General features: G+C 37.1%; 2 protein-coding genes across 4 annotated transcripts in view; one reads left to right on the top strand and one right to left on the bottom strand.

Moving 5' to 3' along the window:
* Positions 1-569: 569 nt before the first annotated feature.
* PPP2R3C (protein phosphatase 2 regulatory subunit B''gamma) lies at positions 570-24,938 on the bottom strand. 2 transcript variants are annotated; one of them, XM_061159169.1, is made up of 13 exons: positions 24,753-24,938; positions 21,738-21,865; positions 17,688-17,792; positions 16,648-16,760; positions 16,142-16,239; positions 15,232-15,302; positions 9,825-9,957; positions 8,562-8,617; positions 8,409-8,484; positions 7,239-7,375; positions 4,823-4,960; positions 2,660-2,719; positions 570-871 (listed from the first exon to the last, which is right to left on the bottom strand). In XM_061159169.1, exons 1-13 carry the CDS (start codon positions 24,808-24,810, stop codon positions 683-685), a joined length of 1,362 nt encoding a protein of 453 aa, XP_061015152.1. In that variant the 5' UTR covers positions 24,811-24,938; the 3' UTR covers positions 570-682. The 2 variants fall into 2 exon arrangements, with proteins under 2 accessions (XP_061015152.1, XP_061015151.1); XM_061159168.1 differs by having other exon boundaries at positions 24,663-24,938.
* Positions 24,939-24,977: 39 nt separating this feature from the next.
* Positions 24,978-27,354, top strand: part of PRORP (protein only RNase P catalytic subunit) — a 127,815-nt gene continuing 125,438 nt past the window's right edge. Inside the window, exons 1-3 of one of the 2 annotated variants that reach the window (XM_061159160.1) lie at positions 24,978-25,002; positions 25,349-25,463; positions 25,775-27,035. In XM_061159160.1, the coding sequence (XP_061015143.1) occupies positions 26,047-27,035 (989 nt within the window). In that variant the 5' untranslated portion in view covers positions 24,978-25,002; positions 25,349-25,463; positions 25,775-26,046. The other variant, XM_061159161.1, reaches the window with a different exon arrangement.

Here is a 27,354-nt window from a genome sequence, read left to right on the forward strand (position 1 = left end):
CATGCTATTCTACCCTCTTCTATTCTTTCTTCTCGTAAAAACTAAACAGTACAATTGAGAATCTTTACACTTAAATTCTCTAACAAAAATTCTTAACAAAATGGAGTTAAATTTTGTGAAATGTAACCCTGGTGCTGGTTAATCAAGCTAGACAGATTTTTTTTTATACCAATGATTTTAATTAAAGTAAAATACTAGAATACTTTTTATTGAAATACTCTATTAAAATAAACATGTCCAAATACTTCCCAGAAATGAAATGACCCTTCTCTGATGAATGAGGAATTCTGTAATCTTTGATATACATAATACTTTAGAAGAAGATTCAAAGTTAAATGATATAATTTAAATTTTAAGTATTCAAATTCTTAATGACTAATGTCAGAAATATTCCAGGGAAACTTCCTTTATTTCTAAAGATTATGTATATTTAAAATGGACTCCTACTTTCACCAGATCACACCTGCCATATCTGAGCTAAGTGTAACCAGAATTTACTGCTCCTAATTTGGTCCCATTTCTTCCAGACCACTGCAGCCAAAATTCCAATAACCAGAACATTTGCTGTGTTCTGTAGGCATATGAAGTATTTTATTTAGACTGTTTCTAAGGATTCTGTGTCAAAAGATTTACATGCAGCATTCAAGATTACTTTAATGAATACAGTCTAGTCTTTTAGAGGTCATGTATCATCAAGGTCTGTAGAATTTTCATTATCATTTGCAACAAGCGCTTCTCTATTCTCGTAAGTCCAAAAGCCATTCAGGTCAATTAGAATAGTGGTGACTGTGTCTCCTTGATTACTGTTGATTAAATCCTGGAGAGAGATTTTCAAAGGATCCTTTGGTTTTACCATGTCAAAGATTTCATCCTGCAAGAGAGGAAGGAAAAAATACAATGAAATTTGCTATCTGATTCATTTAATTTCTGTCACACAGTGATCCAAAATTTAGGGCTAGCACTTAGGCTTATGTAAAATTTTTTTGTTCTAGTTTTCCCTTTTTCATTTAACAGGCAATCCATCTCTTTTCTATATACACAGAATTTTAGTGGAAGATTCCTTAGGTAGAGGCATACCCTTGAGGATATTTTGATTTCAGTCCAGACCACTGCAATAAAGTGAATATTGCAATAAAGCAACTCATGTGAATTTTTTATTTCCTAGTGCATTACAAAGGTTTATCTTTACACTATACTGTAGTCTGTTAAGTGTACAACAGCATTATGTGTAATAAAATGTACATACCTTAATTAAAGAATATTGCTATAAAAAAGAATGCAAACTATCATTTGAGCCTTCAACAAGTTGTAATCTTTTTGCAACAGTAATGTCAAACATCAGAGATCAACATATAGCTAATAATAACAATAATGAATGTTGTGAGAATTACCAAAATGTGAAACAGAGACACAAAGTGAGCAAATGCTGTTGGAAAAATGGCACCAACAGACTTGCTTGACTAAGGTTGCCACAAACCTTCTATTTATTAAAAAAAAATTTTTTTAAAGTATGCCTGTATGTTTCATATAAAGAAAGTGAAGCTCAGTTAAAGCTACATAGCTAATTAGTGGCAAAACTATCTAATGTAGTATTCTTTGAATATGTGGTAACTGCTTATATTTTTCTATTGTCTTCTAATTATGGATAAAGCAAGGCCTTGATTTAATGCAGATTTGGCTCAAAGTAAAAACTTAAATGCTTTCGAGCCAAGACAAGGACAAAGCTTCATTTCCAATAATAATGTCAACGTTTTACTCTGGACCTGGAATGGATAGGGGGAATATTAAAGAATTAGTCTTCCACAATGACACTAAATGGTGATAAAAATAACTAGAATAGATGGAAGAACCTTTTCTATATTATTAAGTGCACTGTAAGATTACTTATGGGGAATCAGTACATGTTTTCTAATCTGCTTATAGTAAAACCACTCTATTTAGTAGTATTTAAATTACATTTTTAAAGACTAGAACAATTCAGGTAAATGTATGACTTTTTAATCTGGTGTGTATGTGAAATTTCCCTTTCCCTGTTGGTGCAGTATAAAATGACTCATTTTTAAATTGCCAGTTGCATAGTTTCAAATTTGTCTCATTTATATTAAACCGACATAGCCTTTTATTATATTTGGTTAAAATGGGATGGGTTATTTTATTACATTACTTCACCTGAACCAGTACTGGATACCCCCATGTGTTTTACAGCTGATGAAAGTCTGATTACTAAAATGTTAAGTAGTGGCATGTGTTTCAAATAGTAGTAGTTTTCATACAGTAAGATCGATGTCTCCTTAAATAATACCAAAGCAAGCAAGCCCTCTGGAGTGGACTAAAAAAGTGCCTGAACCACTAAACAGTTTGCCCAAATTCAGTTTATGGTGGAACAGACTGCCAAAAGATACGGGCTGTACTGATTCTCTTAATTTTCAATCTGAATGAACGCTTCTAAGGAGAACATAAGACTGACACTGTTAAAATGTTAAACTGTGCAAATCATTAGTCCCATTATGGTCTCAGTCTCTAATGACTTAAATATTAATTCCAAACAAATAACTGCAAATACTTGGTTCAGTATATCATAAGTTGCTTTCAGGTAAAAGCTTCATTTAATACAAATGATTATCTGCTGTAAATTACATAAATTGAAAAAAAAAGTAACCTTGACGTCTTGAAATGAAACAGGATCCTGTCCATGAATTTTCATTAGTTCTTGTATGGCCTGTATTTAATAGAAATAAATCCTTAGACAAAAAATAAAATACACAACATTCCCTGTCCTGTTCCCATGGCCCCCTTTCTAGTTCTGTTTCCTATCCTATCAGACCATAAGTCTCACTGTTTTAACCATCCTTGCCAATTTTCTCAAATTCCTTGACCTTGCTTTATATCTGTTGAGCAAAACCTAAGCACTGGGTGTAGTCATCAACTTTTCTAGACCAACACATTAGCTATGGAGAACTTCATAAGGAAAGTATACAAGAGTACAGATTACTATTATGTAAGATTACTATTATGTAAGAATGGTCTCCAACCCCAAACAGGCCTGAGAACATGGCCTTGCAATTTTGTTACGACCTGCTCCTCCCATGTTCCAGGAATGCTGTTCACACCTTCACATTCTTTAAGGCACCCAGTCTCCCACCTCCCCTCCCACCCTATACTTCAGAATCTTGACAGAAGAAAATGGAGGTAAACCTCCCTCAAATTATTTTATGAACTTTAACAAAAAAAAGACTGAAGAAACTGCAGTGATGCAGTTGGACTAACAAATATTTTAGGTGGGAGTCATTCACTGGAAAATGTGGAGGCTCAAAATTCTTGGAAAATAATCAATGAAACATGTTCTGCGTGCCACTCTGTGGTTCACCTGATACCAGTGTGCACAGGGCATGTCTGCAGCATACGGGAACCCGAGTACACGCTCACCTATGGGAGCAGCGGACGTGGATGAAGTGGTCTAGAGTGCATATGCGGGCCTAGCCTTATCACCGGGATACTGATGCACAGAGGCTTTACACACAGCCAGGCTCAGCACCAGTAACTTTACAGCAGCCCATACAACAAAGTAAAAAACAAATGTATAAAATATTTCCAATGTATTTAATAAATAAAATATCGTAAGAGTAGAAGATACTTTAAAGAAAGAGTTGTGAAAAGGGATTGAGTAGTTTGAAAGATATATTTACTGTGTTTTCCTAAAACTGAATTTTCATTTAATAGGTCTGCTTAAAGCAGGGGCATACCGATGATGGGTGGTATTAGATTCTCAGATTAGTCATGGATATAAGTCCATGTGGCATTCAATTTTTTAAAAATGTGTCCTCATACTGGATGTAATTTATTTTATCCTTAATAATCTGTAGTCATTACTACCTAGAAAATCATAAGAGAAAGAAAGCCTTTCAGGGAATTTAACATGAAATTATGAAATATGAATATACTCTGAAACTCAGAAATCAGACAAAGTTATTTTAGGAGTATCACAATTTTTAAATGGTAAAAAAAAGCTTCCGGGGAAAATGGTTTATGACAAAAATGTGAAAATTTCCATTTTTACTCTTTTAAAAAAATGTCAAAAAAAAAAGTCTTGTTACCATTGATCTTAACCATATAAAAACCAGACGGTCTTCTGAAAACTAGCTATGTGGCAATGGAGTGGAACAGTACTGTACAAAACCATTCCATCAAGCAGAAAAGCCACCATTCAAACTGAGGAATGATTTATCTTAAAAGGGTGGACATTCCTACATTTACACCTGCTACAGCTGAATGCTTATCAGATACAATCAAATTCCACTTCAGAGCTCATCATGCTATTCTCTGAGACCACCTATGGCACAGAAGAAGTATTTCAGCAAATCTGTTTCACACTGAAATGTGAATTTTAGCCAACTTTTAAATTTATATTTGTTATAGCATAGCAATTAAAAGAATTTACAACTACCAGGTTGGCAAAACTTCTGTGGAAAGGAGTTCCCTTTTCTGAACATGTAATTAAGGTTTCTATAGAATTTCACATACTAGTTTTTGATCACCAAGAGCACAGAATTTCTCAGGCATGTTTTTATCTCCACTGGTTAATAAGCCTGACATGTATTTATACACTTTTAAAGTATCTTACAACTAATCAAATCAGCACTGATTTAGCCCATTTATATTTTCAAAAATAGAAAAACCTAAAACCAGACTTATTTCCTTCTGAAATGTGTTATATAAACCCTTTTGCTAAATTTAAACACTCCAAGTTAGATAAAATTGTCACTTGGTAGATAATTTAAATCAAGCTGTATAACAAACATACACTTACACAAATGAGACTTACCCTAAAGAAATAATTAAGGGAAAAGACATTCAGATACCCTTTGTTCTCAATGTCAAGTAACTTAAAAATATACTGCAGAGCTGCAGGTTCTTTTCGGTTTTCTAATGCAAGAACAAAATCCAGGTAGGTCTTATAGTCCTAGAAAAAAGAAAATGATGTTCATTAGAATCCTTATTTATAATTTGTAATTAACTTTTCAAATCAATGTCTGATGATTGGAAGCTATTTTGTAATTAAAGACGGCAATTTTTTAATATGAAATGAGAAATTCATACTTAACTATACTTAATGTTGGTTTCTAGGAATTCTATACACTGCAGTTAACCTGTAGACAGTTTTTGGGGGCACAGCCAATTTTCTTATAAGATTTGCTGTGTTAAATCATAATTTTCATTCATTAGGCTTTTGAAATGGACAGAAGAGTGACAGGTATTGTGTATTGCCACTAAATTTATATTTTCAGTTCAGTGTGGTCGTCTGAAATACTGTTTTGAAATTTTAATTCAGATGATTTCCAATAAGTCATTTTTTTTCCAATAAGTCATCTTAAGAATGCCAGATATTCTACTGTGATCTGACACTGTTCTCATCCAAAAGGAAGCAAAAGAATACAAATGAAGGTTAAAAAGACATGAAGAGAACAGAAAGCTTTTTCTACGAAAAAAGCGTAATCACAGATTACTTTTTTTGCATGGTTAAAAGAAGTAAAGTACTTCAGAGATTTTCACTTGGGAAAAAAATGTTTATAATCTTGGAAAGGATTTTTTTAGGCTAAGATTAAGAATTCTTTTCTGATAAACTATGTATAAGAGCTAGAGATGCAGCCTTATCATGGTCTAAACTCCACGCCTAACTGTAGCTTCTGATTTTCTTTATTCATCACATCACTAGTATACTCCAAGCTTCTCACTGTTTAGGCAGCTGTGAGAGTCAGGAAGCCGTTTCTGTGCCTTTCCCCTCTTTTCTTTTGGCAGTTGGTTAACAATGGGTGTCATTTAGAAAACTGTTATTGAAGCTAATGATAAAACCTAAAACCCTGATTCTCTGCTGACAGTATGACTATTTCTTAAGCATCATTGGTTTGAAAAAGTTATCAGATCCTTAACACATATTTTTAATAGCAAGAATGGTGACTTAAAAATGCTATTTAAAAAAAATGCTATTTAGAATTTTCTTCTCAAGTATATATTTTGCATTGTTGTGATAAAAGGACAGGCACATGTTATCAAATCTTTAGCTACTAAGGTAGTCACTTAGAATAGAACCTGATTCTTAGATTTAAATCATGGCATATATGGTACTATATCTGACCTGGTAATTCAATGAGTGAACCATCTATATGAAAATAGTCAATAGTATTTACCTGTTTTGCAGATTTTTATTTTTTTTTACTAGCCCACAACATTCCTCTACAATAGGTGCACCAACAATGAAATTAACAAAATAGTAAAAATTTGTATTTTTCCTGAGTCCATAAGGGAAGTAATGTTTTTAAGCAAATTTACCTTAAGATCAAAGGCTCCGAATCTCAAACAATTTGATCAATTCATACTTCTTAAGATACTGTTACACACTGACAAGAAAATACTGCTGTATCACATCAAGAAAAAGGCTTTTGTGATTAAATATGGACAGAGGTCCTAAACAGGCATTTTTCTGAAGATATCAGATGGTCAACAGGCACATGCAAAGATGCTTGACATCACTAGTCATTAGGGAAACACAAATCAAAATCAATGAGATCACCTCACACTGTTCAGAATGGCTACCATCAAAATGAACTAATGACTTCCCTGGCAGTCCAGTGGTTAAGACTTGGTACTTCCACCGCATAGGGCATGGGTTCAATCCCACTAAGACCCCACATGCAAAAACAAAAAATCAAATAAACAAATGATAACTAAAGTGTTCAAGGATGTGGAGAAAAGGGAACCCTCATGTGCTGTTAGTGGGAATGCAAATTGGTCCAGCACGATGGAAAACAATATGGAGGTTCCTCAAAAAATTAAAGAGAGAACTATATGATCCAGCAATTCTATTCCTGGATGTTTATGTGAAGAAAATGGAAACAGTTATTTGGAAAGATACGCACCCCAGTGTTCACAGCAGCAATACTTACATAAGCCAAGATATGGAAACAGCCTAAGTGTCCATCGACAGATAAGTGGATAAAGATGACATGGTATATATACAATGGAACACGACTCAGCCATAAAAAGAATGAAATTTTTACACAGGGAATATAGTCAATATGTTGCCAGAACTTTGGTATGTAATCTATAAAAATATTGAGTCACTATGTTGTATACATGAAACTAATATAACATTGTAATTCAACTATATTTCTATTTTTAAAAAGGGCTTTTGGAAATTGTGGGAGTCTTAATTTTCAAAACTCAGAGGTTTAGACTACTACCATTTCTCCATCATAAGTGAGACACTCCTGGAAAACACGGTCTAAGAAGACATTGGTCATGGTTGCTGTTCCGTAGCGGGAGAGTTCTTCTTTACTGAGCATGCCATTGTGGTCCTTATCAAGGTTCAAATACTGGCCTTGGGAAGAGAGACAATAAAAAGACACTTATGACCAAAAGAAACAAAAAGTTATTTTTATTAATATTTTGATTTTTAAACTAATTTTGTTACAGTCACAGTAGACACCTGCTATTCCTTTAATCTCTATCAGAACAATGTTAAGCCAGAAACCAGTCAAAGAAAATTCATCATGCCTTTATGCTATTTCACTTACATTATTTGTTTTCAGTTTGCAACCTTTTAGAACTTTCCTAGGATTCTAAATTAGATGGAGGTAGGGGGTCAACCAACATAAAGCACTGGAATGCTGGCACTTGAAAGCAGAGGTCAAGGTTGCCAAAACAAGTCAGATCACTCAATAGAACAGTGTAACAGACTAATGAAATTCATGAAAAAAGCAAACTAGGTCCAAAGACATCCCTCTGTGGACCCTGAGAGCAGCATTTTATCACAATGCAAGTTCATAGGTGACGTTCATATTAATGTTCCTGAGTCAACAATAGTCAAACCACATTCCTTATGTTATATTAAAGTGCTAGAAATGTATTAAATTAAGAGTCACAAAAATATAAAACACTGGCAATTTGCTGTGCAGCAGAGCTTGGCACAACATTACAAATCAACTCTATTAAAAATATACACATATACATATATACAAAATGTTGGTATTTAAACAAGTAAAATTTGGTAATCTAGAATGGAAGCTCTTAAGGAAATTAGAATACTTTAATCTTAAGGTAAATTGTGCTGTGCTGTGCTTAGTAGCTCAGTCGGTCCGACCCTGCGACCCCATGGGCCGTGGCCCGCCAGGCTCCTCTGTCCACAGGGATTCTCAGGCGAGAATACTGGAGTGCTCTCCTCCAGGGGATCTTCCCAACCCAGGATTCGAACCCAGGTCTCATGCAGTGCAGGTGGATTCTTTACTGCCTGAGCCACCAGGGCTGCTCTAAGGTAATCAGGCTATGTATAAAACTGTCCTTTGAATAGAAGTTAATGACACATTTACTGAGGAACAGATAATTCAAATTTTAGCATTATGATAAAAACATACCATACACCCTTAGGGCAGAAGGAGCAGAAAACCAATTTGTTTCTTGACTCTCCTTGGATAGTTCCTCATCCCTTAACTAGATGAACACAGAGACATAATTAGAAGACAGCAACTATCAAATGATAGAATTAAGTAATTTAAAAATATACTTACCTCCAATAAATCATCTAGGAAGCTGCATGCTAAAATATCTTGAATTTTTATCTTCCCTTTAAAGAACAGAAACACAATTACTTAATTTTAAAAATAAGAGCAACTCAATTTTATAAAAATGTTTTTTTAGAAAAGCAATCACACAATTGGTATTTTAAAGCTTCCTAGCTCTCATCTTCCAAAGTCCTTACTATATATTGTTGTTAAAAGGGAAATCTGCAGAGTATAGTTAATAAAATCTCATATAGACATGTCTACCTATATATACCACCAAATATATATCCAATTGACAAATTCCAAAATTACATTGATACAAGATTCCAAAAAAAGTTGAGTTAATTTTTTTGGTGGTTATGGATATGATACTATTAGTAGTCAAATAAAGAGACTGTCTCCAATTTCCTTTGGAGGTTCTGGAATAGAAAACAATATAAAGCGTGGTTAAGAGTAGAGAGATGGGATTTAAATACCATTTCTAGACATGCAATCTATCTAAGTCTCAGCTGCTTTACACATAAAATGTGGATAATAATACCTTCTTTATGGAGTTGAGAAGGAAATGAAAGAATCTATGTAAAGTGCTTAGCACAGTACTCAGTACATAATAAACAGTCAAAACTGTTGGCTATTATTTTGTAAATTTCAAAGGGAAAAGATGTGTATGTCTGTAACAAAGGCATTTAAAAAAGACTGACAGCTACCCCATACTGTGACGGATTCACACAGCTGCACTTTCAAGGATCTAAAAGAATCAAGGACTTTGGTTTGGGCCTTCTGTCCCTTCCTCTGTCCCAGTCTAGCAGGTTAGGACAGTTGATAGAGTGTACTGTTAAAACATGAGGCAAAATTTACAAATCTGATCCTCATATAGGATGGTTAACTTGAGAATGAGAAAAATACCTTATGGCTAAACAGTCCTTCTATCTCCCAATTCATATTTTTCATCAAAAAGAATAATTCTCCAGTATATTACCCATTAGGGCTAGCAAATATATCAACACCTGGCTTCTTTAAACTGGAAAGAACCATAGGTCACCTAGTTGATACTTCATTTTAAAGACAAAGAAATTGTACATGGTTATGTGACATGCCCACTGTCACACAGCTGATGGAGGTTGGTGCAAGTAAATCAAAAGATCTATATATCGAAATATTTATATATCAGTGGCAATGACATGTTATGAAAATAAATTACATTTTAAAGACTTAACTCTAGTTATTGAGATTTAGAAAATATCTAAGTTAGATAAGATTTTCTTTTACCTGTTCTTAGAGGGTCTAAAAAGAAGAAGAACTTCCGAACTGCTGTGCAAACATAAAAGGAGTAAAAAGATTTTTCCAGCCCATCTAACTGTGGCAAAGTAGGGATAAGTTCCAATATGTAGTTTTCTAAATCCTGAAAGAACAAAACAAAATACAATTTTACAGTGTTAAATGTCTGATCTTGGTTTTTCATTAGATACTAAAATACAATTTCAGTCCTAAAATTATTCAGCATTGAAACTATAATAATGAAATAAATTTATAACTGTATTAGTGGTGAAGTTATTTTATATACACCATTTATTTACATCTTAATATATTTTTGAATAGGTAACACATTCTACATAGTTCCAAATACAAAAGAAACAAAAAAGTATTCATTGAAAAGTTTCCTTCCCACCTATTTCTTCTCCCCAGAGGTAACCTATATTATCAGTTTTTGATATATCTGTCCAAAGATAACCGATGCACATATAAGCCAATACATAAATATGTATATTTCTTTTCCTTTTTTACACAGGATGTAGCAGCATACCATGAAAATTCTTCTCTATCTTCCTTTTATTATTTAGCAATATACTTTTCAGTCATTCCATTTTGGCTCTCAAAGAACTTCTCCTCTTTAAAACATAGCTGTGTATTATTTCACTGTATGAATGTACCATAATCTATTGAACCAGTCTTCTACTAATGGACATCTACACTGTCTATAATCTTTTGCAACACTAAAATACTATAGAGAATACACTGGGAGTCCAATGGTTAGAGCTCCATGCTTCCACTGCAAGGGGTACAGGTTGGATTCCCTGGTCAGAGAACTATGATTCCACATGCCACTCAGCATGGCCAGAAAAATAAATAAATAATATACTACAAGGGCCAAGGTAATTTTTCACTCCTAGATACTATGGGAGAATATAGGACATAACTTCTGTAAGTTGAATTGCTGGGTCAAAGCATGTGCACATTTATAATTTTGATAGACATCAGCAAACTTCACACTTCCCCAGGAAGGATATGTTGACTTCACACTAACAGCGGCACTCTGAAGGCTCGATCAACAGCTTCCAAATTGTGCCCCAGGACTGAGACACTAACCCAAGGGGGTGCAGCAAGACACTGTGAATTAAAGGAAACACAGCGACATCTACTGGATACTGCACAGCATGTCACCATGGGCTAGAGCTATGAATTCAAGGCCATTCACATTTCAATCACAGTAGATTGAAATTTATTCCTTTTGATAACATCTATCCTTGCTCAGACGGTAAATAATCTGCCCGCAATGTGGGACACCTGGGTTTACTCCATGGGTTGGGAAGATTCCCTGCAGAAGGGAATGGCAACCCGCTCCAGTATCCTTGCCTGCCACATCTCATAGGCCAAGGAGTCCATAGGGTCGCAAAGAGTCGGACATGTCTGAGCTACTTTCACTTGACTCCATTTCATCCTTGCAAAGCTAGGTTTTTGGGGGTTGCTGTGATAAAGCAAATATCATGTGAAAATTAGTGTGGCAAAGGAATCAAGGATGACCGTGTCCAACCCAGGGCTGAGTAACTGTACAGTGCCAGCTAAAACTAATGGCTAATGGGCTTCCCTGGCGGCTCTTGGAGAAGGAAATGGCAACCCACTCCAGTATTCTTGCCTGGAGAATTCCGTGGACAGGGGAGTCTGGTGGGCTACACAGTCTGTGGGCTTACAAAGAGTTGGACGTGACTGAGCACACAGCACTGAGGGCTCGGTGGTCAAGAATCCACCTGCCAGTGCAGGAGACTCAAATTCAATCCCTGGGTCAGGAAGATCTCATGCAGAAGGAAATGGCAAGCCACTCCAGTAATCTTGCCTGGGAAATCCCATGGACAGCAAAGTCTGGTGGGCTATAGTAGGAGTCGCAACACAGTCGGACACAACTTAGTGACTCAACAACAAAAACAACAACTGGTTAATAAATGGAGTTGTTAGGTATTTCTTTTGGCCATTTTTCTATGCAAAAAATTACTGAGACAATAAGGGCACCTCAGTGAACTGGAAAAGTTTGGGAAACCATGGTCTATTTTACATTCCTTCATTAAAGTCATTATCAAACTTTTTGATCTTTGCCAATCTGACAGGTGAAAAATGATATTTTAGTGTAGATCTATTTGGCATTTCTCTCATATAAAGTGAGGTTAACATTTTTTCCCCTATGATTAAGAAGCATTTGTATTTACTTTCTGCAAACTATTTATATCCTTTGCCCAGTTTTTACTGGGTTAACAGCCATTTTACTCTTGATTTCCAGGAGCTTTTTATCCACTAGAGTAATTGGTCATTTGTCTGTGAATAAGTTGCAGATATTTTTCTTGGCTTACTGTTTTCTTTTCTGTTTTTAAAAGTCTGCATTGAATTTGTTACAATATTGTTTCTGCTTTATGTTGTCGTCTTGACTGCAAGGCATGTAGGATCTTAGCTCCCAGACCACTTCCCCAACAACCACAGATCAAACCTGCACCCCATGCACTGGAAGGCAAGGTCTCAGGGAAGTCCCAGCTTCTTGTTTTTACTTTGTTTATGATGGTCTTTGCTTTACAGATTTTTTAAAAAATTAGCTGAACTTGTTTTTTAGACTTTTCAGCTTTGTCATATTCAGAAAAGCTTTCCCTACTCCAAGATTATATATTTAAATATCTCTCATGGTTTCTTATATTTTACAATTTTGCTACTTTTGCTTTATCCCTCCTGAAATATAGTGTTTCTACTTCCTCTGAGATACTTTATAATCTAAGTTGTATAGCCAATGGCATCTCATACATGGTGAGTTCAAAACTGGACTCTTATCATCCCCAACCCTGGTCCTCACCTATTTCCCCCATTCCACTATTTATTCAAAGTAAAAAATTCAAACTTGGTTCCTACCTTTTCTTTACCAAGGCCCCTACGCTTTACCCCCAACATCTAATCCAGCGGCAAATTTTTGTTGTTGTTGGGGTGTATATGTTCAAATCAAATACTAAATCGAACTATTACTGGCTTCTTCACAGACATCATCCTGGTCTGGGCCACTATCATCTCTCACCTGGACAACCACAGTAGTTTCCTAATTATTCATTGACTCTAGGCTCCTTACAATTCATTCTCCACACATCCAGTGATCTTTAAAAATCTAAGCCAGGGAGGACCCTGGTGGTCTAGTGGTTAAGACCCTGCACTTCCACTGCAGGCGCCATGGGTTTGATTCTCGGTAGGGAAACTAAGATCCCACAGGTTGAGCAGCATGGCCAAAAAAAAAAAAAAAAAAGAAACAAAATTTAAAATGTAAACTAGGGAGTTCACTGATGGTCTAGTAGTTAGGAATCTGGACTTTTACTACTGTGGCCTGGGTTCAATCCCTGCTCGAGGAACTGAGATTCACACGCTTTGTGGCCAATAAATAAACAAATACAATGTAAACCATATCTGACAGAGTCAGCTTAAAGATTCTCGTGGCTTCCTATTAGTCTCAAAATAAAATCCAAACTCCCTACCATGGCCTAATACAAGTGGCCCTGCCTACTTCTCCAACTTCCCCTTCTGTCAACTCTGGTGCTGTGCTGTGCTGAGTCGCTCAGTCATGTCTGACTCTTTGCGACCCCATGGACTGTAGCCCACCAGACTCCTCTGTCCATGGGGATTCTCCAGGCAAGAATACTGGAGTGTGTTGCCATGCCCTCCTTCAGGGGACCTTCCCAACCCAGGGACTGAACCCAGGTCTCCCACTTTGCAGGCAGATTCTTTACCATCTGAGCCACCAGGGAAGCCCAAGAATACTGGAGTGGGTAGCCTGTCCCTTCTCCAGGGCATCTTCCGACCCAGGAATCGAACTGGGGTCTCCTGCATTGCAGGTGGATTCTTTACCAGCTGAGCTACTAGGGAAGCCCCTTGTTACTCTAACCCTTGCTCATATGCTCTAGACACACTGGCTTCCTTCTGCTTCCAAAACAGATCGGGTTTAACTGTGCCTTGGGGACACTGAACTTGCTATTCCCTTTGTACATTTTCATAAGGCTGGCTTCTTTCTCATCCTTCATGGCTAAAACTCAGTCACTAGTTCAAAGAGGCACCTTTCATCTTATCTAAAATAGTTCCCCAACCCCAGTCATACTCTTTCCTAGGACCCTATTTTCTCCTTAGACCTTGTCAGTCTTTGAAATCATATTGCAGATAATTTAGTGTCTGCCTCCTCACTCTGTTAGGAAAAAAGCACCTTATTATACATAAAAGTAAGGCTTGACAATGTACCTAGTGTAAATTAAATGTTTGGTAATTGCTTATTTAAGATTTAATGAAAGTTTGCCTATACTACTCAAATTACAGATGTTGGCGCTGGAAATCACTTATCTTTTAAATAAGGGAGACACAAGTCTGGTTTCAAAAGGCAAAGCACCAAGGTTAGGAGAGAGGTTTTTTTCCTTTGAGAGAAATGTTTCCTTTCATTGGCAGAAGGGAACATTATTCCCTTTTAAAGACAACTATAGAGACACACTGTTGCTTTTTTCTCCCCATTCCTTTAATTTTTGTTTCCATTCATGGCAAGAGGCAAGAAGAGATAAGTTTTGTAAACCAACTAATGGCTGACAAGAATCCTCAGAGCTATAGAAGTATTCCAATATCTGATCTGAATAAGTATCAACAAATGGTTAATATATCTTCCTTGCTATAGAGAGATCGATAGAACCAAGAACCTTTTATTGTCAAGTTGATCTAAACCTTAAAGGACAAGAACAGTACTGTGGCCCTAGAAAAGTTTTTAAGTAAAAATGTTCAGTATGAGCTAACAGATTCTATCTATATAAATCTGGATAAAACAGAGTGCAACAAATTATAACAGGAAACAAACTATAACAGGGAATCTGCATTTCTTTAAATCTTATATTTGAACATATATCTAAGTGATTAATTATCCTGGTTCATATTTATGCATAACTCCATTCCCCTTTTATATATATTTGGGAAAAAAGCCTGCGCTGAAAAGAAACATGTCCATATAATTAAGATAGTTACACTTCCAAGAAAAATAATGATTTGTATCATGAGGCTGTAATATAATTCTTTGCTGATAACCTGGCCTAACTACATTAGTACATGTGTGTACGTGTGTGTGTGTGTGTGTGTGTGTGTGTGTGTGTGTGTGTGTGTGTGTCTGTGCGTGCTCAATTGCTCAGTCATTTCTAACTTTTCACAACCACCTAATGGGTAATAAATATCGTCTTGGTAACTGACCTTACAACCCAAATCTACAGGTGGGAATATAGTCACATTATTTTTCTTATATTTCTTAAAAAAGGAAAAACTCCTTGCCCTTACATTATCTGTAATCTCAACATCCAGTGATAACTATTATTTAGCATTTTGGTGTCTAGAGTAGCTATGAAAGTAGGTTAATACTTACAGATTCCCGAAGATACCCTTGTCCAGCAACATCATATAAACTGAGTCCTATTCTTGTTTGATGAAGCCAAACTGACAGTAAATGAGAAAATGAAATATAATAATTATTAAGATTTATCCTTTAGTATATATATCCATAAAAGGAGATAAAATTAGAAGGACAAGCTAATTTAATAGCTCCATAAACATTATTTTCTCACATATACTATTCATTAATCCAAAAACTGTTTGAAATAAATATACCATAGAATTAACTGCAGATATCAACAATTCTGTTGTGCCTAAAGTGACGTAAAGTTGATGCCCTTGAGAATCCCAGTGTTCCACCAAACAGGAGTGTAACGTTATGCCTTCAGTGAAGCAGATTTTATTCTACTGAGGTTAATTACTGCAACCAAATATCAGTTAAAGATGGTACACACAGGATTTGAAAAGTCATTATGGAACTTATAGGAATCATAACAACTCCATGTTGTTTAATAAAAGCTCCTTCAGTATGTGGCTACAGTTTTGAGTTTGAAACTATCCTCTCAGGCAACTCAACCTGTTATATATTGGTGAAATGAAATTACCAGTGAATTAAAATATTTCAAATAACAATCCATTAAAATTCTTGGTTCAGCTTTTGATATATTTAGTTAGCTAGCTTCTTCAGAAGAGGTTTTCGTTTTGTTTTTTATAAACTTTTTTGTAATAGTGAACCCAAATGTACAGTAGAAAATTTCAGCTCTAGTAAGTTCCAGGAGAGAATCATAATAATAGGAAAACAAATCTTGGTCAAAAGACAAGAAATTCTGCTATTCAAATTTAATAAAAGAGATGTTTGACATGGAAGTGATATTATAAAAGCAAAGACCCAAATTCTTGATTCTCAGATAGAAGGAGTTGAAGCAAAATGAAAATGGAGTCACCTTTTCTCATGACATAATTAAAGAACTGCATGATAGAAATTCTTCCATAAGAATCTGTATGAAGGAGTTTAGCAAAGACTTTTGCTGTGAAAAATTGCCTAAGAAAAGAAAATAAATGTTAAATCATCTGCCTATATAATAAAAAAAATGACTTCTATATGATTCAGCAGAAAATAGCATAAATTCAAACAACTAAAAATCAAAGTAGAAGGAAAAAAATCAAAGTGAGAACTATAGTTCAAAACTTAAAATATTAAGTCATACATCTTTAAATTCTATTGCCTTAAGAATGAGGGACTATAGTGTTGTAAATAAACTATATTATTTCTTTTAACAACTTTATACCAATGTAATAGTCTTGACTATAAATAATTTTACTAAACTTTATTAGTTTAATGAAAAGTTGACTTAAATGATCATATTGACTCAAATTTTCATTAACATTTATTTGATGCATTTAAAATGCTTAATGTAACATACTCTTAAGTTAATTATATTATTCTTACTTGCACTTTGGTCCAGCTTTTTCACCAACCTTTAAAAAATTTTCATAATTAATCATTGCTTCTTCTCCAATCATGGGTGGTGTCTGGTGCTTGTCCAGCAAAAACCATAAGTTCTTAGGAGAATTGCAGAAATTTTAAGAAATTTAAGATGTTATTATCAGCAAAAAAAAAATTTAAAAGAATAGTTTAAAAATGTGTTATTTCCATTAAAATGATAGACTACTGTCTATCACTGGGGCTTCCCTGATAGCTCACTTGGCAAAGAATCCGCCTGCAGTGCAGGAGACCCCAGTTCAATTCCTGGGTCAGGGAGATCCACTGGAGAAGGGATCAGCTACCCACTCCAGTATTCTTGGGCTTCCCTTGTGGTTCAGCTGGTAAAGAATCCATCTGCAATGTGGGAGACCTGGGTCTGATCCCTGGGTTGGGAAGATCCCCTGAAGAAGGGAAAGGCTACCCACACCAGTATTCTGGCCTGGAGAATTCCATGGACTGCATAGTCCATGGGGTCACAAACAGTCAGACACGACCGAGCGACTTTCACTTTCACTGTCGGGTCAAACTGCAAGGGTTAAAATGCCAGCCCTGTCTGTAATCTTGGATAGTGGACTTAAGCTTCCTGTGTTTCAAATCTCATTTGTAAAGTAGGGATAATAGTCCCTACATCATACAGCTATATGGATAAAAGAGGAACTGTATATGAAAATTTTAGAACTTAGTAAGCACTCAATAAATGCTAGCTATTTTTATTATGTTATTAGTAATCAAAGGATAATAGAAGATGATATTCTTCTTAATATGATTCCCTACAATAGTGGTTCTCAACTTTGGCCTCACATTAAAATTACCTATGGACTTAAAATACAAGAAAAAACTCTCCTTGGGACACATAAGCTTTGCAGTTGATTCTGGTGGGAACCATCACTTCAGAGTCTGTGCTTTCAGCCACTCTGCACTACTGTCTCCATTTAGGCACCCTGGGATCCCACACAACACACGTAGTACAAATAAAAAACGGCCAAGAATTATTCCATTCTTACCTGTAATTCTTCATTATCCAATAGTTCCCTGCTTTTCCTTTGCAGAAAGACAGCTCTGGATTCTTCTCTTAATTTCTGTAGTAAGACTTCATCTTCAGCTGGCAGCTAAAAATACACTGCAGTTAATTTCTACACTTAAATTCTAGACCACTGGATTATGTAAAATGTATCACTTCATGGCAAATTGATGGGGAAACAATGGAATTAGTGACAGACTTTAATTTTTTGGGCTCCAAAATCACTGCAGACGGAGACTGCAGCCATAAAATTAAAAGACGCTTGCTCCTTGGAAGAAAAGCTATGACCAACCTAGACAACACATTAAAAAGCAGAAACATTACTTTGCCAACAAAGGTCTGTCTAGTCAAAGCTATGATTTTTTCAATAATCACGTATGGATGTGAGAGTTGGATTACAAAGAAAGCTGAGCGCCTAAGAACTGATGCTTTTGAACTGTGGTGTTGGAGAAGACTCTTGAGAGTTCCTTGGACTACAAGGAGATCAAACCAGTCAACCCTAAAGGAAATCAGCCCTGAATATTCATTGGAAGGACTGATGCTGAAGCTGAAGCTCCAATACTTTGGCCACCTAATGCAAAGAACTGACTCATTGGAAAAGACCCTGATGCTGGGAGATTGAAGGCAGGAAGAGAAGGGGACGACAGAGGATGACATGGTTGGATGGCATCACCGACTCAATGGACATGAGTTTCAGTAAGGTCCAGGAGTTGGTGATGGACAGGGAAGCCTGGTGTGCTAGAGTCCATGGGGTCGCAAAGAGTCAGACACAACTGAGTGACTGAACTGAACTGATCCAGTCTAATAAACTATGTATGCTACTGTCTCAGAACTACTTTTTGTATCTCAATTTTGCTTAACTTCAAGTCATCATTTATTTTAAAAGTTAATTTAACAAAAAGAGATCCACAGAGAATTCAGTGATCAGCGAGGCCAGTTCTGCCTGGAAAAAGCTAACCATCTAGCCCAAGTTTCTTTTTTTTTGATCCAGAGTTTACTTAAAAATAAACACAACAATTTAGTTCATTGCAGCACTGTTTATAATTGCCAGGACATGAAAGCAACCTAGATGCCCATCAGCAGATGAATGGATAAGAAAGCTGTGGTACATATACACCATGGAATATTACTCAGCCATTAAAAAGAATACATTTGAATCAGTTCTAATGAGATGGATGAAACTGGAGCCCATTATACAGAGTGAAGTAAGCCAGAAAGATAAAGACCAATACAGTATACTAACACATATATATGGAATTTAAAAAGATGGTAATGATAACCCTATGTGCAAAACAGAAAAAGAGACGCAGATGTACAGAACAGACTCTGGGACTCTGTGGGAGGAGGCGAGGGTGGAATGCTCTGAGAGAATAGCATTGAAACAAGTATACTATGAAGGGTGAAACAGATCACCAGCCCAGGTTGGATGCATGAGACAAGTGCTCAGGGCTGGTGTACTGGGAAGACCCAGAGGGATGGGATGGGGAGGGAGGCAGGAGGGGGGATTGGGATGGAGAACACATGTAAATCCATGGCTGATTCATGTCAATGTGCGGCACTACAATATTGTAAAGTAATTAGCCTCCAACTAATAAAAATAAATGAAAAAAAAATAAACACAACATTTAGTATATGTCCACAATATATCAAACATCAATACACACATTCTAATTTAATCCTACTAGCCCTGTGAGATGGATTTCATCACACTCAATTTAGAGGTAAGGAAATCAAGAGATGGATGACTATCAAGAAGGCATATGCAGTTAGCCAGTCCCAGACCCAAGATTTAAAACTTCAGAGTTCCAGTCTATTTTAATTTTTTATGAGTTGTTTTCTTTGGTTCTTTGTTCCCCTCTGTCCTCATTTCCCAAAGTTAATGACTTGCCCAAAATTGTGCAACTAGAGTAATAAAACTTACGTCTGGGTTTTCTGACATCAGGGATTCAGTGTATTTTATCTTCTCCATCTCATTTCCATTACTGGGTAGTTAGGTTATCTCTCTCTTAAGTAGACTTCAATGCTACTTCCTAGTGACTGCTGGGAGTAAAGTACTATGACAGATAATCAACGGAAGATAACCGTCCCCAAACTAAATGTATCAGAATGTGTCATGCTCTTACTTTCCTTTATGACCCACCACTTTTTCTATTTTCTCAATGTAGCCCAAGTTTCACTTTATATTCAGAGAACACTGTTCCCAGTGTAACCTTAGACTGATACAGAATTAAATCAGGACTAGCTGAAGACTGACTTTTAGCCAAGTATGCCTGGTGAGATTGAATCACCTTACTTCTCAGAGATGGTCAAGCCAAAGTCTATTAATTGGCCTCCAAGGCAGAGGTTCTGCTTATTGTGGTGATTTCCCTAAGCTGGGCTTTAAGATGACTCATCCCAACAACTTCAAATAATTCACTTTGAGAATTTCTTCTTTCTTTTATGTGTTTTTGCCCCATCAAATAAAGCTGTGTAATCCATAATCCAAATTCAGGGCTATGATTTTACTTTATTTCTAAGAGCTAAGATGTCATCCTTTCCCATCAAAGAGGATGGAGAAGGAATAAGCATTAGGAGGCGAGGCTGGGCTTGAGACAGGAACTGTGTGCCAGTGGCTAGTCAACCAGCTAACCAGCCAAGGAGAGAAGTGGTGACCAAAGATGACAGGTAGTTTCTCTGCAGCAGTGGAGTGGAAGGAGAAGAAGAAACCAGGGAAAGAACATCCCACAAGTTCACATCTGCAGACCAGCAACCATTTGGGATCTGGAAGTGGTCAGAGAAGAGACAGAAATGGGGGAAAAGGGGATTCCCTCAGGAACCACAAGGGGACAGCTGGTATTGGAAATACAGGAAAGTGGAGTCCTGGGAATGGAGTGATGTCAGCATCTGAGGGCTGTTTCTGGGTTAGTAAGATAACAATTTCACAATCCTGATTACATGAGATAATGAATCTAAAATGTTCTGAAGTAGGTGGACACTCAATAAATGTCAATTCCCTTCCCAATCCCTCAGACTACAAAAAATTCTCAGTTGTCTAACTGCCTCTGATTAAAAAAGTATGAAATGCAAAAAAGTAAAAAGAAAAGTATGTATGCTGTGACCTCATTTTTGTTAAACACACACATATAAAAATCTTTATTTATGTCTCTGGCATTAGCTATTTTTTCTCTTTTCCACAACAAATGTGGAATAGTTTCATAATTTTTCAAAGGTTGGGAGACAAAGTATTACAAAAAACTTTCCAGTAAAATGATTCAAATAAAAAAAGTCTGTACTTGAAGAAATAAGTTAAAATTATCTGGATAATCCACTTATATCAATACCTCACTCCTTAATGCAAGTGAAACAGTATTTACTTTCTTTGCAAATAATGTTATAATGAATTGAGTTTAGAAGGCAACAGGTTTAAGAAACATTCAGCTAAAATTCCAAAGTTAACTTTATTATGGTAGCTACACTTTCCAGAATACTAAATAGGTCTTATTTTTTCAGTAGCCTTCGATTTAGCTGTAAATAGCTTTCTGAAAGTCTTACTGTTTTATCTACAACCCTCTTCAAAGCCTTCTTTACCATTTTGGCACAAAGAAACATATAATTAAGTATAACTCTCTAAGTTTTCCACTCTCAATCTATTTTTCAGGTTAGCCTTGAGCAAAACATTTTACAGCATATGAGTAAAAGACAAAGTTAAAAACTGTGACCAGACAAGTAGTCTTAAGTCTTATAGATAATATAAGTCTTATAGAAAGCCTGACAACAGAATCCAATAGAATACACAACTAATATTCATAATAAAAACTAGGAAGAAAGAACTTTAAAAGAGTGGCAAGTAACAACTTTGTGTTCTTATAACAATTTATATGAAAAACTAAGATTTAACCAGGTCAAAAATAATAAGGTCAACTATAATAAAACAATATACAAAATTTAAAATATAATCAATTTATCTGTTTATAAAGTAAAAGATTTTTATCCCATTAAAAAAATTATACTTAATTTATAAGCTCTGCAAGACATTTGCTTAGATATCACTTACCCTGTAATAAAACCGAGGAATGGTCTTATAGAATTCATTTGTGTTTTTTCTACCTCCTTTCCATTCTGAGTAATACTTGGTAAATAAATCCATTTCTTCATCTTTTAATTCTTGTTCACTTTTTTTTTCTGGTAACAAAACAGATTAAGGAGGGAAAGAACTTTTAAAATCAGACAATATTTTTTTTCAAGACATATATACACTATGCTCTAATTATAGCACAAAAAAGGCCTTCACAATTGTGTTTAGATACTGAGCACCTATTAACTTTCTCTAAATATCAAGAATCACTATCTTCCACTGAAATAGCCTCTTCTACATCTTCAACCAGTTCTCAGGTGCTCCCACTTCTTCTTATCACTGTACTTGTCTCTTCCTCAAGTCACTGCCTCTCTTATAGACCTGACATGTTCTAATTCATTTAATCAAAAGTACTCATTGAGCACATACAACTCAGTATAAAAAAAAATCCAATCAAAAAATGGGCAGAAGATCTAAATAGACATTTCTCCAAAGAAGACATATAGATGGCCAACAGGCACATGAAAAGATGCTCAACATTGCTAATTATTAGAGAAGTGCAAGTCAAAATTACAATGAGATCTCACTTCACACCAGTTGGAATGGCCATCATCAAAAAGGCCACAAATAATAAAAGCTGGAGAGGGTGTAGAGAGAAGGGAATCCTCCAGCCCTGGTGATGGGAATTTAAATTGATATAGCCACTCTGGAGAACAGAATTAAGTTTCCTTAGCAAACTAAAAATAGAGTTACCATGTGATCTAGCAATCCCACTCCTGTACATATATCTTAAGATAACTATAATTTGAAAAGATACATGCACTCTATAGTTCATTGCAGCCCTATTTACAATAGGCAAGACATGGAAGCAACCCAGATGTCCATCAACAGATGAACCGCTAAATATGTGTGTGGGGTGTGTGTGTGTGTGTGTATACATGCACACATACATACATACATACAATGGAATATTACTTAGTCATAATGATGAAATAATGACATCTACAACAATAAGGATAGACTTAGAGATTATCATAATAAGTCAGACAAAAATAAATATCATACTATATCTCTTATATGTGGAATATTTTTAAAATAGATACAAATAAATTTACTTACAAAACAGAAAGACTCAGACATAGGAAACAAATTTAAGGTTACCAAAACCTCACTGCACTTCATCCTCACTGAGATCTTTGATTCTATGACTTATTTTCTTAAAAGTTTTCCCTCTTTCTGGTCTCACTTCCTTCTCAATATGCCTGTAGTTGTTTTCCTGAAACTCTTCTGCCAGCATTTCTGCTATATCTGGATTTCCCTTGTTTTTAATAACTGTGTTGGAGAAAACTGCCGAATTATGTAAACATTTGGTCCCACAAATTTATTTCATGGTAGTTCATAACTCAGCCTCTCAAAACCACCAATACATATTTTATTTGCCCTTGATGTCCTCTTGCTTACTCCTCTTGGTGATTGCCTGTTCCAAACTTTCACCTCAAACCTGCTGTGTTCGTCCTCAAAGGATGAGAATCCCGCTCAGCTCACCAACAACTGAGTATACTGGGCATGCCTGGGTCCTCAGTCACTTCATCTATGTCTGATTCTTTGTGACCCCACAAACTGCAGCACGCCAGGCTCCCCTGTCCTTCACTATCTCCTGGAGTTTGCTCAAACTCCTGTCCATTGAATCGGTGATGTCATCCAACCATCTTATCCTCTGTTACCCCCTCCTCCTCCTGCTTTCAATCTTTCCCAGCATCTGGGTCTTTTCCAATGAGTCTATTCCTTGCATGAGGTGGGCAAAGTATTGGAGCTTCAGCGTCAGCATTAGTCCTTCCAATGAACATTCAAGGTTGATTTCCTTACCTTACTACTTTCCTTCACCTTACTACTCTTCTTCTAATTCCTAATTTCCAACTCAGTAAGTGCTACCACGATCAACTGAACCCAGATCCCAAGAGTCACTCTCATTCTACCATTCACTTATTCTAGGGATATACAAGTATATGTGTGAGTGGATGAGTGCATGCACACATGCATCTTTCCAGAGTCAGGGATACTGACTCTCACTAAGATAAAACTGAACAACAACAAAATTTGAAGAAGGTATACAGATATCCAGGCAGAAGAGCATTCCAGGCAAAAGAAACAGCCAGTGCCAAGGCACGAAAATGGGAGTATGCCTGCTGTATGCAGGGAAGGGGCAGGCAGCCAGTGAAGCTACAGCAGAATGAGCCAGAGGGAATAGCAGATGAGGGAGAGTAGAAAAAGGAGTAGATAGGAAATACTGGAGGACTGGAGGTTTGGGAGGTGAGAGGACGAACTGCCTTGGAGTGTAGCAGAGTCAATGTCTAGGGACACACGAAAGAAGTGTAGTTGAGTGACTGAAACATGTACTTTAGGTTAGTGGACATGAATCAAAAGTGAGACAATTCAGCTGCCCTGGGTGGAGGTGTAGAATAGGAATGATAGTTTTTTTTTTTTTTTTTTTTTTTTTTAGTTGGAGGCCAATCACTTCACAACATTTCAGTGGGTTTTGTCATACATTGATATGAATCAGCCATGGGGAATGATAGTTTTAACCAGACTGATTAACAAACAAGTGTGAAGTAGAGGGAAAGAGACAAGGAAAAACGGATTATGAAGTCTAAAACGGGCAAGGAGGGAAGTAAAAAGTGTGACAATAAAAAGGCGGTAAGAGCAACGGAGTATAGGTTCCGGTAGGATCGAAGGGCTGTTGGCGCCGCGACTTTGAATTATCCCTCACAAGTCTAGGTCAGGACCAAGCGAGTGTCTAGGTAGCTTTTCATTTCTGCAAATCCCTTCCCAGAGAAGTCTAGGTCAAACCCCTCTGGATCGCTGAACCACATCCCAGTCAGCCTCTTTAGTCAGGAGAGGTTTTACCAAAGGTGCTGCTCCTCCCCATCCATCGTCCCCCCAGCTCCCGGTGTTTGGGGCCAGGATCTCTCAGCGGGCGGCTCCTCCCAAACTCACTGTTTGGACTGGTGCTGGGCGTCGCTACCCGCCGGCGAAGAATTTCTTTCCAGTCCATGGCTGATTCCGGCCCACCAGTTCCCGCATTTGCTGTTTACTAACCGCTCCACCCCCTGCCAGCTCCGGCGTCAACGCCGCCCAGTCCCGTAAAAAGTCACGAAGGCCGCGTAACTGCCATCTTGGACGCGGGCGGAAGTGGGGTAAATCGATCCCAGAGGCTACTGCGGAGAATACCACGACCTGGCTGACGGTACGGACGCGGTCACAACAGGGAGGCCAGACATGAAGAAGAAAAGCTGCTTCCTTAAAGCAGCTTGCCAGCCTCACCATGCATGATTCTAAAGGCGCCGGATAAGGGAGCCCGCGCTTTTATTTCATCTTAGCCCTTTGGCACTTGTGCACCACGTGACCCAGGGGTTCCTTTGGCTCCTCCGGCTGGATGGAAGAGCTTTCTAATTTCACAGTTTCTTTTCATTGTTTATTGCGGATATCTGGAGGCTTTAAATGTTCCCTGAATGTAATAGGTGGGTTCAGCAGCCGCCTGTGCCCCCTCCTGCCACTAAAAGTTTCACAAGTCGCATTTTTCTCGCCTCCAGGGCGGATGGCACGCCTGCGACCAGCTTAGCCACGCCTCCGCGGTAGGGGCCGTCGCGGTGCATTGTGGACGCCGTAGTCTCGCCGCTAATGGTTGCACACAGCGTGAGTGATGAGGTGGGTGATTGAATCTAGTGAACTTCGTTTGTGACCGACCCGTACGCAGAGGCGGTGCCCTCGTGGACTTCTCTTCCTTTCTTGGGTCTCTGGATCGGCTCTCTTAACCGCCCCCTCTCATTACCCCATTTGAAGAGTTTGGCGGCCAGGGCCCCTAGACTTGGGCTTTTCCTTGGCTACGGGTGGGCCTGAGGTAGGCTTCCGACTCCTCGCCCCTTATGCAGCCTATCTCTCATGGGTTTCTGCCCCTTTTCAATTAGAGTGGTGTTCCGCGTGAGTCAGCTGGCGGGTCTTTGTGCTTTTTCCCTCAGGTTCGCCGACTGGAATGAAAGAGGCGGCAGAGGATTCCTGCTCTGTCTCCTAGTCCTGGAACTTGTGAGATAGGTTGGATATCCCCATACCCTTGTTTAATGGAGAGAACTCAACCGAGCTTCGTTGCTGCTAGCCCCCAAAGCATTTGTGAGAAGCTGAAAATCGCCTTGTAGAAAGTTGCCAATCGATTCTCCGCCCCCAGCCACCAGCCTGCAGAAGTTGGAGCTTTTTGAACATCTTTTTCACAATCTAGTGCTGACTTAATTGCATAATGACTTTCTATTTCACTGGTATTCGAAGCTTTCCTAAGCTTTGGAAGAGCAACTCATACCTTGGGCCAAGTTCAAGTCACTTTTACCTTTCTCTCTTTCTCAAAGACTGTTATGGCATCAGGAATCAAGAGAAGTGGTTTTCTGTTAAAACGATGTCTGCACAAAATACCAAAGCAATGAACCTGCTGATTGCCAAGGTCAGATGTGTCAGGAAACTAGATGAGGGTAGTAATAAGCAAGTTTCTGCTGATTCTTCTCACATGTTTGCAGCTGGAGCGGCTAAGAAGAGATCACAGATGAATCCTTCTAGTAAAGCTCCTGTCTTGCCACCTGTGAAGAACATTATTCAGCTCCCGACAAAACCTTTGAATTCAGAGGAGTGGGATAAACTTAAGGAAGAGTTCAAAGAAAAGGCTAACTTTGAAAATTGGATTATTTTGCAGATGGTTAAAAGCCATAGCTCTCTAGATGTGGCCAAATCTGTGCTGGCCTGGGTAGCTACAAAAAACAATGGTATTGTAGGTTATGATTTACTGGTCAAGTATTTGTATCTCTGTGTTTTTCATAAGCAGACATCAGAAATTATTGATGTCTATGAAATCATGAAAGCCAGATACAAGCGTTTAGAATCTGGAGCCTACACTCTTCTCATTCGGGGGTTAATGTATACAGACAGATGGAGAGAGGCCTTGCTGCTGTTAGAGGACCTCAAAAAAGTCATGATTCCTTCAAAAAAGAACTATGATAACTGTATTCAGGGAGCCCTGTTTCATCAAGATGTAAATGTAGCTTGGAATTTGTATCAGGAGTTGTTAAGTCATGATATTGTTCCTATGTTGGAAACTTTAAAAGCCTTCTTTGATTTTGGAAAAGACATGAAAGATGATCAATATTCAAACAAACTGCACAGTATTCTTTTGTATCTAAGAAATAATCAACTTTATCCTGGGGAGTCATTTGCACACAGTATAAAAACATGGTTTGAGAGGTAATTTTGATTTCTGTTTATATGTGTATTTTTATTTTAATACTGATACCTAAAAGTAGCTTCTTCCTTTTTTTTTTTAATTAGTTGCTGAGGATTGTTCTATTCAGATTATACTTTTTTCTCTTAGTAAGATTGTTTCCCCTTTAAGATAGTTTTCTTTCTCTTTGAAAAACCTGTTGTGATAATCTCTGCTCATCATATAAAAGGGAGATTATAGAACACTTGTTGTTTTTATGTATTTTTTCCTTTTAGAAGGTTCATCTGGTTTCTGAATTGTCTAGTATATGAGTATTTATAAATAGCACTTGTGGCTGGAGTT

This window comes from Dama dama, chromosome 13 (genome assembly GCF_033118175.1).
Source record: "Dama dama isolate Ldn47 chromosome 13, ASM3311817v1, whole genome shotgun sequence".
NCBI lineage: Eukaryota > Metazoa > Chordata > Mammalia > Artiodactyla > Cervidae > Dama > Dama dama.

What these genes read in the sequence shown, in the direction of transcription:
- PPP2R3C (XM_061159168.1), bottom strand. Translation starts at nt 24,810, where the DNA reads ATGGACTGGAAAGAAATTCTTCGCCGGCGGGTAGCGACGCCCAGCACC. An exon ending in TCACTTATGATGGAGAAATG is followed by an intron (nt 4,961 to 7,238) that starts GTAGTAGTCTAA and finishes TCTTTTTTCTAG; the next exon opens with GACTATAAGACCTACCTGGA. An exon ending in TTTCATTTCAAGACGTCAAG is followed by an intron (nt 872 to 2,659) that starts GTTACTTTTTTT and finishes CCTCTCTTGCAG; the next exon opens with GATGAAATCTTTGACATGGT.